At 45.6% G+C, this 12,586-nt stretch overlaps 1 protein-coding gene across 1 annotated transcript in view; it reads right to left on the reverse strand.

The window, feature by feature from the left end:
• Window positions 1–12,586, reverse strand: part of LOC115474082 (polycystic kidney disease protein 1-like 1) — an 868,156-nt gene that overhangs the window by 190,982 nt on the left and 664,588 nt on the right. The window contains exon 16 of the mRNA XM_030209405.1: window positions 1,521–1,681. Coding sequence (XP_030065265.1) covers window positions 1,521–1,681 — 161 coding nt within the window. The remainder of the gene's footprint in view (window positions 1–1,520; window positions 1,682–12,586) is intronic.

Below are 12,586 nucleotides of genomic sequence, written 5' to 3' on the forward strand. Positions count from 1 at the left end.
AAGGCTGGTTTTGGTGACTCGGACGCATGTCCTTGGTGTGGCCAGGCCCCGGCTACGCTTGGTCACATGTTTTGGTTTTGCCTGCATGTCTTGAAGCTATGGGCCCAAATCCTGGGTGAAATAAAGAGATACTGGGGTCGTACAATACAGAGACATCCCTTGCTATTGTTTGGCGAATACAAATGCATTAAACCAACTCTTCCAGGATTTCTGTCCTTCTTGCAAAGAGCAATATTGATGGGAAAGCGAGTCATCTTGCTACATTGGCGAGATACCAGAGCTCCTTCTGTACGAACCTTGAGAATACAAATGATTGAGCTCTTAAAGTTGGAGAGGTGTGAACTATTGGATTTGTCCTCCAGAGAGGGACTGAGTTTTCAGAGGACATGGGCGAACTTTTGGGATACACTACAGCCTTTGGCGAGGAGTAAAATCCTAAATTGAATTTACCAGAGTTCATGTCATAGTTATGATCTTTATTTGGACCACTTGTGCTGTGGGAGGGGAGGGAAAGGGAGGGGTTAGAAGGGGGGGGGTTCGGGACACGGAAGCGATGAAGGGGGGAGATTGGAATAGAAGTGGGGGGGCCTGGGGGAAGCGGAATATTTCATGATTTATGAATATGTTGAAGGCATTTTGTACTTATATTGTTTATCTGCAGTATTATTTGTTCATTACCTTTCCTGTTAATAAAACAGAATTAAACACAAAATATGCACATTGGTCCACAAAATCATCTATGGCGAAGTCCCGGATACATGACAGACCTCATAGATCTACCAACCAGAAACAGAATCGGATCATCACAATCATACCTAAACCTACATTACCCAAACTGCAAAGGGCTAAAATACAAAACAACTTATGCATCTAGCTTCTCCTATATAAGCGCACAACTATGGAATGGACTCCCATATGCAGTGAAAACAATACATGACCACCTAAATTTCAGGAAGTCATTAAAAACCCACCTCTTCAAAAAAGCTTATTCCAACGATCCAACATAAATCCCCACACCCAGCAACACAACATAACCAAAGATCGTACTGGACAATTTACTATCCTCTTTACCCTCTTTACGCCTGAATCACCTCTATCTCATTTGACCACAACACAAGCTTGTATTTGTTATCAACCGAAATGGCAAACGCCTTTACGGTACTTTGTAAGCCACACTGAGCCTGCAAATAGGTGGGAAAATGTGGGGTAGAAATGTAACAAATAAAATAAATAAATACATTTTAAAACATCTGTGATGTTTGCAGTACATCCATTTATTAAACGTTTTTTAATGTATTTTCAAATACTGGAAAATGTTTATTTATGTCTTCCATTATGAACTTAGTTTTTTGCACGTTTTTCAATAAATATTTTTTCCCATTGGGACGTCATATTAAAAATGCTCCTCCACGTGTAGCACCACCTCAAACACTACAATTTACAAAGACATTATGTAGTGAACAGTCATGCGATAACCAGCACAAAAATGATTGTGGTTATCAGCACTCAGCAATTCTTACCTTCTACATCCACTGTGTCAGTTGCATTAATTAAATAGAGCTTCCAGGAATACTTGAGATTTGGAGATCCTGCACACTCTGCACAAACAGCACGGACTGAAAATCCTTCATTCCAGTTTACAGAGTCACCTCTACACCCAGTACAGATCACATTCACAGACCTAAAAGGAAGCAAAACTCCTTAATTATTCCTTATGTCTCAACTCCTTTGTTTCCTTACAAAGCTCCCAAAGTTTGTTGACCCCCAAAGGAGAGCCACCATCAGGCTAATTTTCGAAAGAGATGGACGTCCAAAAAGTGACATAAATTGGCACTTGGATGTCCATCTCACAGAGACATCCAAATCAGTATAATTGAAACCCGATTTTGGACGTCTTTGTCAGAAGTCCGTCACAAGGATGTCCAAATCTCAAGGGGGCGGATCGGAAGCGTGTTCAAGGCGGGACTTGGGCATTCCTAAGACTTGGATGTCTTTGAGCCATAATGGAACAAAGCAAAGTCGTCCAGCACTAAAACTTGGACGCTTTTACCCAGACCTGTTTTTATCACGAATAAGGCACAAAAAGGTGACCGAAATGACCAGATGACCACTGGAGGGAATCGAAGATAACTTCCCGTTACTCCCCCAGTGGTCACTAACTCCCTCCCACCCCCAAAAAACATGATTAAAAATATTACTTAATAACAAAATGAAGTGGGAATAAAAACCAGGATTCCCAGAGACTGGACCACAACAATAATGAAAATGAAGCAAAGTTTATTAAATAATAAAATGACTCATTTTATTATTTAATAAACTTTGTTTCATTTTCATTATTGTTGTGGTCCAGTCTCTGGGAATCCTCGTTTTTATTCCCACTTCATTTTGTTATTGAGTATTTCCGTGGGACTTCTCGAGTTCTCCACATCTGTGGATTCTCATTTAAAAATATTACTTGCCAGCCTCTATGCCAGCCTCAGATGTCATACTCAGGTCCATGACAGCGCATGCAGGTCCCTGGAGTAGTTTAGTAGTAGGTGCAGTGCACTTCAGACAAGTGGACCCAGGCCCATACCCCCCCCCCCCCCACACCTGTTACATTTGTGGAGGAAACAGCGAGCCCTCCAAAACCCACCAGAAACCCTCTGTACCCACATATAGGTGCCCCCCCTTCACCGGTAAGGGCTATAGTAGTGGTGTACATTTGGGGGTAGTGGGTTTTGGGGGGGCTCAACACATAAGATAAGGGAGCTGTGTACCTGGGAGCATTTTATGAAGTCCACTGCAGTGTCCCCTAGGGTGCCCAACTGCTGTCCTGGCATGTCAGGGGGACCAGTGTATTACAAATGCTGGCTCCTCCCACGTCCAAATGGCTTGAATTTGGACGTTTTTGGTTTCAAAAATGGCCAAAAATCAAAGACGTCCAAATCCAAGGACGTCCATGGTATTTTCGAACACAAAGATGGATGTCCATTTTTTTTCGAAAATGACCTCTGAATTTGGACGTTTTACAAAGACGTCCAAATTCCAACTTAGAAGTTTCTTTCGAAAATGCCCCTCTAAAATGACTTGCAGCTGGTAAGTATCATACGCACCTGAAACAAACAAGCTAGACTGCTAATCAAAACAAAATCTCTATGAAAAGATATCTGCAAAATAGCTATATATAAAAAAAAAGTGTAAGGTGAGATATTTTTCAAAATAATTTCTAAGGGGAAAAAAGCCTTTTACCCTTCAAACAAGTCAAGTCACACATTGGTTTACTGAGTTTGTAAATATTATGATGGACAAGGAAATGTATCTTTTGACTGTACATAAGTACATAAGTATTGCCATACTGGGAAAGACCATAAAGCCCAGCATCCTGTTTCCAACAGTGGTCAATCCAGGTCACAAATACCTGGCAAGATCCCAAAAAGTACAAAACATTTTATGCTGCTTATCCCAGAAATAAGCAGTGGGGTTTCCCCAAGTCCATTTTAATAATGGTCTATGGACTTTTCCTTTAGGAAGCCATCCAAACCTTTTTTAAACCCCACCTTTACCACATTCTCTGGCAACACATTCCAGAGTTTAATTACACGTTCAGTGAAGAAAAACTTTCTCCAATTCATTTTAAATTTACTACTTTGTAGCTTCATTGCATGCCCCCTAGTCCTAGTATTTTTGGAAAGCATAAACAGACACTTCACATCTACCCGTTCCACTCCACTCATTATTTTATAGACCTCTATCATATCTCCCCCTCAGCCGCCTTTTCTCCAAGCTGAAGAGCCCTAGCCGCTTTAGCCTTTCCTTATAGGGAAGTCGTCCCATCCCCTTTATCATTTTCGTCGCCCTTCTCTGCACCTTTTCTAATTCCACTATATCTTTTTTGAGATACGGTAACCAGAATTGAACACAATATTCGAGATGTGGTCGCACCATGGTGCGATACAAAGGCATCATAACATCCTCATTTTTGTTTTCCATTCCTTTCCTAATAATACCTAACGTTCTATTTGCTTTCTTAGCCGCCGCAACACAATGAGCAGAAAGTTTCAATGTAGATCCCTTTCTTGGTCTGTGACTCCTAACATGTAACCTTGCATAATGTAGCTATAATTCGGGTTTCTCTTTCCCACATGCATCACATTTCACTTGCTCACTTTAGACATCATCTGCCATTTAGACGCCCAGTCTCCCAGTCTCGTAAGTTCCTCTTGTAATTTTTCACAATCCTCCCGCGATTTAATGACTTTGAATAACTTTGTGTCATCAGCAAATTTATTACCTCACTAGTTACTCCCATCTCTAGGTCATTTATAAATATGTTAAAAAGCAGCGGTCCTGGGGAGGAAGTGACGTCACGAATGCTGATGGCTGCCTAGATCCAAAGCTCCGTCTCGTCCCTGCTTATAACTAGCGATAAAGAGCATAAACATGTCCTTAAATTCTTCTCTGCTGCAGCGGAAAACCGCAGGAATCCGGTGGGGTGATTTTGGTTTGGCTGGAAAAATGTCTTCTGTGTGAAAGGGCGAGCGCCAGTCGGCGCGCCAGGCTGGTAAGGCAGCGAGCCGCCATGTGCTCAGGTTAGCTCGAGCTTCACATTCCGACTCTGACTCTGCCATGTCTAACGCAGAAGCACCGAATGTGCCTACTAAACGGGGCATTTCCAAAGACTTAGCTAAGTGCTTACAGGCGATTCATGAAGAGATCAAGTCCTCTACGGAGGAAATACTAGACCGTATGGACGTTTTGTGTGTGGATCTGAGCAAACTGGATGGGCGCGTGGAGGACTTGGAAACGCGCGCTGAAGAACAAGCAGAGCACCTGAATGGGGCTGATGCAAAAATTTCAAAACTCCTTGAATACCTAGACGAACTACAATACAAGGTTGACGACCAGGAAAATCGAGGGCAGAGGAACAACCTCCGCTTTCATGGAGTTCCAGAGGTTGGGGACAAAGAGGATGTAGTTGCTGTGGTCAAGTTGCTTTGTGGTAAGCTGCTTGAATCAGATGATATTATGGTGGCGCAAGCTCATAGAGCTTTGGGGAAGAGACAGGATAATAAGCCTCAGGACATTGTCGTCTGTTTTTCTTCTTATGCTATAAAAGAGCGACTGATGCAGCAGGCTCGTCAGGTCCAACATATTGACTACAACGAGGCTCAGTTTAAGGTGTTTCAGGACCTGTCCCGACTGACTCTGGCCAAGCGACGTGCCATGAAACCTGCTTTGGATATCCTAACTGTAAATAAGATCCCGTATACATGGTCCTTTCCTTTTGCTCTCAGCTTTACACTGTGGGGTAAGATGCATTGTCTCAGACTCTTATCTGAAGTATAGAAGGTTTTGAACAAGGAAGGTTTGACTGCCGCTGACCATCTGCCTGTGAATATCGCCCCCACATCTCGGGCCAAGCTTCAGAAATGGAAGCATGCTTCCAATAAATCCAAGAGTCCCTCGAAGGCTACCTGAGGAGACTTTCTAATCTTATTATAAGACAGTTTATATGCAGTTATGACTACTGAGGGGAATATTTTTTCAGGAATTTAAAGGTCAATCTCTGGGATTTATAGATCTTAGATAGAAGTTGTTTTGAGTGATGTCAGAGAGAGGAGGGAGTGGGGGTGGAGCATACGGGGAGTTAATGTTGTCTATTTTATATGATGCTACAAGGGGATAGGATTGTGTTAAGAATAGTGGGGAAGTGAGGGTGTGCGGGGTGTTTCGGTGGTTTTTCGGGTTGATGAATTACTTTCTCCGATGTGCCTAGTTAAGGGGACTTGTTGGTCTCTGTCTAGGGGGCTTTTGATGATTTGGTGGGAGGGGGTGGGAGGGGAAGGTGCGACTATGTTTAGGGGAACAGTAGGGTTGGGGGGTGGAGAAACGGGAATGCTGGAATTAGGTTGTAGTACTGGAGGGAGGGGTTACCGAGTTGGGACTCCTAAGGTTGAAGCTTGCTGGGGAGCGGGGCTATGGGTTTTTTTCTCTCTCTCTCTCTCTCTCTTCTTCTTTCTCGCTTTCTTCTTTTTTCTCTCCTTTGCTGGTGCAGAGTTTGGTCCTCTCTTCACATGATATGTGCCATAAATGAGTATTGATCTCAAATTTTTGTCTTACAATGTTAAGGGTCTCAACTCTCCCCAAAAGCACCAAAGTTGTTTCGGGAATTGCTGCTGAGTACTCCTCATGTGGTATTTTTGCAGGAGACCCACTTCCGGAGGGAACATGAAAAATTCCTATGTCATCATCAGTATCAAAATGTTTTTTGTGCTTCTGATGCCAGCTCCAAGAAGAAATGGGGGGTTGCGATCTTGTTGCACTCTTCCCTGCAGGTACAGGTACAGAAAGTTAAGCGTGATCCTGTGGGTCATTTTTTGCTTTTACAGGTGTTACTGAATAATTCACCTTTCTCCCTAGTAGCTGTGTATGTGCCTAATGAATCTCAGGGAGCATTTTTTGCACGGCTTGGAAAAATGGTGCAAGCAGACCCATTTGGCAAGTTGGTACTGGAGGGGGGGATTTTAACGCAACGTTCGACCTGAGCATTGATAAGACTGGTGTAATTTCGAGGGCTGACATTCAAAACTCTAAGGGCTTGGAGGCTCTGACCTGAACATTAGCAGTTTGTGATATGTGGCGTTTACATCATCGAAGGAAAAGGATTATTCTTTTTATTCTCATTCTCACAATTCTTATTCTCGCATTGACCATATTCTCCTTGATATACCTCTCTCACAGGGCAGTAGTACTATGGGTATAGGTTACTACTACTACTACTACTATTTAGCATTTCTATAGCGCTACAAGGCATACGCAGCGCTGCACAAACATAGAAAAAAGACAGTCCCTGCTCAAAGAGCTTACAATCTAATAGACAAAAAATAAATAAAGTAAGCAAATCAAATCAATTAATGTGAACGGGAAGGAAGAGAGGAGGGTAGGTGGAGGCGAGTGGTTACAAGTGGTAACGAGTCAAAAGCAATGTTAAAGAGGTGGGCTTTCAGTCTAGATTTAAAGGTGGCCAAGGATGGGGCAAGACGTAGGGGCTCAGGAAGTTTATTCCAGGCGTACGGTGCAGCGAGACAGAAGGCGCGAAGTCTGGAGTTGCCAGTAGTGGAGAAGGGAACAGATAAGAAGGATTTATCCATGGAGCGGAGTGCACGGGAAGGGGTGTAGGGAAGGACGAGTGTGGAGAGATACTGGGGAGCAGCAGAGTGAGTACATTTATAGGTTAGTAGAAGAAGTTTGAACAGGATGCGAAAACGGATAGGGAGCCAGTGAAGGGTCTTGAGGAGAGGGGTAGTATGAGTAAAGCGACCCTGGCGGAAGATGAGACGGGCAGCAGAGTTTTGAACCGACTGGAGAGGGGAGAGGTGACTAAGTGGGAGGCCAGCAAGAAGCAGATTGCAGTAGTCTAAATGAGAGGTGACAAGGGTGTGGATGAGGGTTTTGGTAGAGTGCTCGGAAAGAAAGGGGCGGATTTTACGGATGTTGTAAAGAAAGAAACGACAGGTCTTGGCGGTCTGCTGGATATGAGCAGAGAAGGAGAGAGAAGAGTCAAAGATGACCCCAAGGTTTCGAGCTGAGGAGACAGGGAGAATGAGAGAGCCATCAACAGAAATAGAAAACGGGGGGAGCGGGGAGATGGGTTTGGGGGGGGAAATGAGAAGCTCGGTTTTGGTCATATTTAATTTCAGGTGGCGTTGAGACATCCAGGCAGCAATGTCAGACAAGCACGTTGAAACTTTGGTTTGGATGCAAGGTGAGATATCAGGGGTAGAAAGGTAGATTTGGGAGTCATCAGCATAGAGATGGTAGGAAAAGCCATGGGATGAGATTAATGAACCAAGGGAAGAAGTGTAGATAGAAAAGAGGAGGGGACCAAGAACAGAACCCTGAGGTACGCCGACAGGCAGAGGGATAGAAGTAGAAGAGGATCCACCAGAGTGAACACTAAAAGTGCGGAGGGAGAGGTAGGAAGAGAACCAGGAAAGGACAGAGCCCTGGAATCCAAGTGAGGACAGGGTATCGAGAAGTATGCTGTGATCGACAGTGTCAAAAGCAGTGGAAAGATCAAGAAGAATGAGGATGGAATATTGACCTCTGGATTTAGCCAGTAATAGGTCATTGGAGACTTTAGTAAGCGCAGTTTCAGTTGAGTGGAGAGGGCGAAAACCAGATTGTAGTGGGTCAAGAATAGCATGTGAGGAGAGAAAATCAAGGCAGCGGCGGTGAACAGCACGCTCAAGTAATTTGGAGAGAAAAGGAAGGAGGGAGATGGGTCGGTAATTAGAGGGACAAGTAGGGTCAAGTGAAGGCTTCTTAAGGAGAGGTGTGACCACAGCATGTTTAAAGGCAGCAGGGACAGTCGCAGTGGAAAGTGAGAGGTTGAGAATGTGACAGATAAAAGGAATAAGAGTAGGAGAGATGGCATTAAGAAGATGGGTGGGAATGGGATCAGAGGAACAGGTGGTACATTTTGAGGAGGAAAGGAGAAGTGTAGTTTCCTCAATAGTAACTTCAGGAAAGGAGGAAAGGGAATGAGGGGAAGGAGAGAGAGGGGAACGGACTAGTGGAGGGAGAGCTGGTGAGGTAGAGAAAGCAAGGTTTATCTTTTGAACCTTGTTGTGAAAGAATTCAGCAAGGGTCTGAGGAGATAATGAAGGGGGAGTTGGGGAGGGGGCACCTTGAGGTTGCATCTTTCCTATTTTTGTGAGGCAGATAAAGACACTAGGTGGACCCTAAATGTTTCCCTATTAGATGAGAGCATAGGCGTAGTTTGACTGTTTCATTTGGGGGGGCAAAGGAAGGGGCGGGGCATATTAGCATATTCATTTGCATATATGTATATGCAAATTATGCTAATATGGAGGAAGGAAGGGAGCAAGAGCTGGCTTTTTTGGGAATAACCAGTGTTTGTTTGCCGATGGATAGCCACTGAATCGGAGAGGCAGCGGGTTTGGCGACAAGCAGTGGTGTGCTGGTAAATGTTTAACAACAGGCTCTCCCCCCGGTCCCCCTCTGCGCCCCCCCCCCCAATTGCAGAGCTGGCTATAGCCGGGGAGAGAGCCTGTGGGGGGGGGGTATAAATAAGTAAATATAAACTTTCAATGTTGAGCACCTGATTGTCAAAGTGAACATATTCCAAATACTATAATGAAAATAAAATGATTTTTTTCTGCCTTTGTTGTCTGGTGACTGTTTTTCTGATCATGCTGGTCCAGTATCTGATTCTGCTGCTATCTGTCCTCTTAACTCTGTTTCCAGGGCTTCCTTTCCATTTATTTCTTTCCTCCTTTCTTCTTCATTTCTGGTCCTCAGCTTCTGCCTATTTTCTTCATCCATGTGCAGTTTTTCTCCTCTCTTCCTTTTCCCTCATCTCATCTCCTTCCTCACTCTTTCCTCCCCTCCATCCATGTCCAGCATTTCTTTTCTCTCCCCTGCCCTCCATCCACCCATGTCCAGTGACCCTTCTCTCCCTTTGCCCTGCAAGCACCCATACCCAGCGACCCTCCTTTCCCCTGCCCCCATGCCCAGTGGCCCTCCTTTCCCCTGCCCTCCATCCACTCATGTCCAGCAGTGACCCTCCTCTCCCCTGCCCCCATGCCCAGTGGCCCTCTTTTCCCCTGCCCTCCATCCACCCAGTCCAGCAGTGACCCTCCTCTCCCCTGTCCCCATGCCCAGTGGCCCTCCTTTCCCCTGCCCTCCATCCACCCAGTCCAGCAGTGACCCTCCTCTCCCCTGTCCCCATGCCCAGTGGCCCTCCTTTCCCCTGCCCTCCATCCACCCAGTCCAGCAGTGACCCTCCTCTCCCCTGTCCCCATGCCCAGTGGCCCTCCTTTCCCCTGTCCTCCATCCACCCAGTGGCCCTCCTTTCCCCTGCCCTCCATCCACCCAGTCCAGCAGTGACCCTCCTCTCCCCTGTCCCCATGCCCAGTGGCCCTCCATCCACCCAGTCCAGCAGTGACCATCCTCTCCCCTGCCCTCCCTTCATTCCGCCCTCTCCCCGTTCCTTCTCCTCCCCCCCCCCCCCGCAGCGAGCCAGTTCTCCTCCCTCCCTCCGGATCCGTCCCTCACCAACTTGATCTTCGAATTCTTCGCCTGCCCGCTAGCGCTGACTCTCCCTGGGCCCTGCCGGTTCACGCTTCAAAATGGCCGCCGAGACTTCAGCAGAAGTCTCGCGAGGCCGCCTCTGAAAGTCTCGGCGGCAATTTTTAAAGCGCGAACCAGCAGGGGAGAGAGCGCTAGCGCCTAGCAGGCAGGCAAAGGATTCGAAGATCAGGTCAGTGAGGGACGGATACGGAGGGAGGGAGGAGAGCCGGCTCACGGGGGGCCAGGGGGGGGAGGAGAAGGAACGGGGAGAGGGCGGGGCGAAGGGAGAGCTGCCTGTTGCCGGCCCTGCGTTTGGGGGGGGCATTGCCCCCCCTCGCCCCCTCCCAGTCTACGCCCATGGATGAGAGCTTGTTGGCTGCATATCGTAAGGTCCTGAAGGAATATCTTGATATTAACTTGGAATTGGGTCCTCCTATGGGGATTGTATGGGATGCTTTGAAAGCCGTAACAAGGGGTTTTTTCTTAAAACATGCTAGTACTCAGGCTAGGGCCCAGAGACAGGAGGTTACAGCATGTATGTCACAATTATCCTGTCTCCAGGCCAGGCATAAGTCGTCGCAATCGGTTGCTCATTTGTGGGAGATTCAGGCCCTTCGCCTTAGGTTGGACAACATCTACTTAGAACAACTCCAGTTTGTACCAGTCAGCAACAGTTACATCATTACTCCACTCAGAATAAACCTGGCCGAGCTTTAGCTCTTAGGTTGCGGCAGAGGCAGTTTGACCGTACAATCCTGTGTATTGGAGATGGCAAGAACAAGGTACTGACCCAATCCTTCTTGATTCGTCAAAGGTTCCAGTCCTTTTATAAGTCCCTTTATTCTGCAGATCCTCACATTAATCAGGATGCAATAGAGGCCTTCCTTTCTTCCCAGTCTCTTCCCTCTTTATCAGTTGAACAGCGATCTTCTCTTGATAGTGTTGTTAAGGCTGAGGAAATTGTCTCAGTAATTAAGGACTTACCAACAGGCAAGGCCCCGGATTTAGATGGGTTGCCGAATGACTTTTACAGGGTGTTTAGGGGTGAGTTGGCTCCTCTCTAAGCGGAGATTTGTAATGGGGTTCAGGAAGGAGAGGCCCTTCCTCCTTCCATGATGGAAGCTTGGATAGCTGTGATTCCAAAACTGGGTAAAGATAAGGTTGACTGTGCATCTTACCGACCTATATCCATTCTTAACTCTGATGTTAAAATCATAGCTAAGGCTTTGGCAAATCGGCTAGCTAAAGTTCTTCAAGACTTGGTTCATCCTAATCAAGTTGGATTTGTCCCTCATAGGCAAGCTAAAGATAATGTGCAATGTATGGTGAATTTGTTGCATGTAGCTAACAAGTCTCAGACTTCTTTATGCCTTTTGGGTCTGGATGTCGAAAAGTCTTTTGATCGCGTTCACTGGCCTTTTATGATGAGTGTTATGGAGAGACTGGGGATAGGTCGGAACTTTAGAAATTGGACTCAGGCTCTTTATCATTCTCCCAAAGCATGTGTACGTATTAATGGAGGTAACTCTCATATGTTTCCTTTATCTAGGGGGACGAGACAGGGTTGCCCTCTCTTGCCTATGCTATTTGCGCTGGTTATGGAACCTCTAGCCATTGCTATTCGTGCTAACCCTAACATCTCGGGGCTTCAGGGGGCTGGTCAGGATTACAAATTGGCACTCTTTGCTGATGATATCTTGCTCTCCTTAACTAAACCCTTAATTTCCTTGCCTAATCTAATTCAGCTTTTAGATGAATACTCTTCGGTCTCAGGTTTTAAATATGTCTAAATCAGAGGCACAGGCTGTGGGTATCCCTGGCCCAACATTGGTGTCTTTACAAGAATCCTTTCCATTTCGTTGGGTTTCCCGGGGAATTAAATATCTGGGGGTTATCCTCACTAAACGATTCTCTGATTTATTTGCAGCTAATTACCCTTCTCTTTTAAAGAATATATATAAAGACTTAGAAGCCTGGGGATCTATTGAATTATCATAGTTTGGAAGGATTGCTACCGTGAAAATGAATGTGCTACCATGCTTGATGTATCTTTTCCAAGTTCTTCCTTTGCGTTTACCCGTTCTTTCCTCTTAAGCATTCAGAACCGCCTTCTTCGTTTTATATGGTCCAACAAACGACCGCGTCTTTCTTTTGTTATATAGAGACCAAAAACAGGGAGGGCTGGGTGTTCCAAATATATACTGGTATTATAAAGCAGCACAAGCGCTTGTTGCAATAGAGTGGTATCATGCTAGTTCTCATAAAAGGTGGATAAGCCTGGAGCAGGATTTGGCTGGTAGTTGTTTGTTGCGCTCTTTAATATGGCTTCCCCGGAAGTATAGGAAATTGGATAAGGGGATCTGTCCCTCAATCTCAACAACTTTCCATTACTGGGACAGTCTATTTGGTAAACAGGACCTGATACTTTCTAAGCTTACTCCAGTAATACATAATCCACTTTTCTCCCTGGGCCTTGAATCTGGAACCTTTACAAATTGGTTTTCAGCTA

Source organism: Microcaecilia unicolor, chromosome 1 (genome assembly GCF_901765095.1).
Source record: "Microcaecilia unicolor chromosome 1, aMicUni1.1, whole genome shotgun sequence".
Lineage (NCBI taxonomy): Eukaryota > Metazoa > Chordata > Amphibia > Gymnophiona > Siphonopidae > Microcaecilia > Microcaecilia unicolor.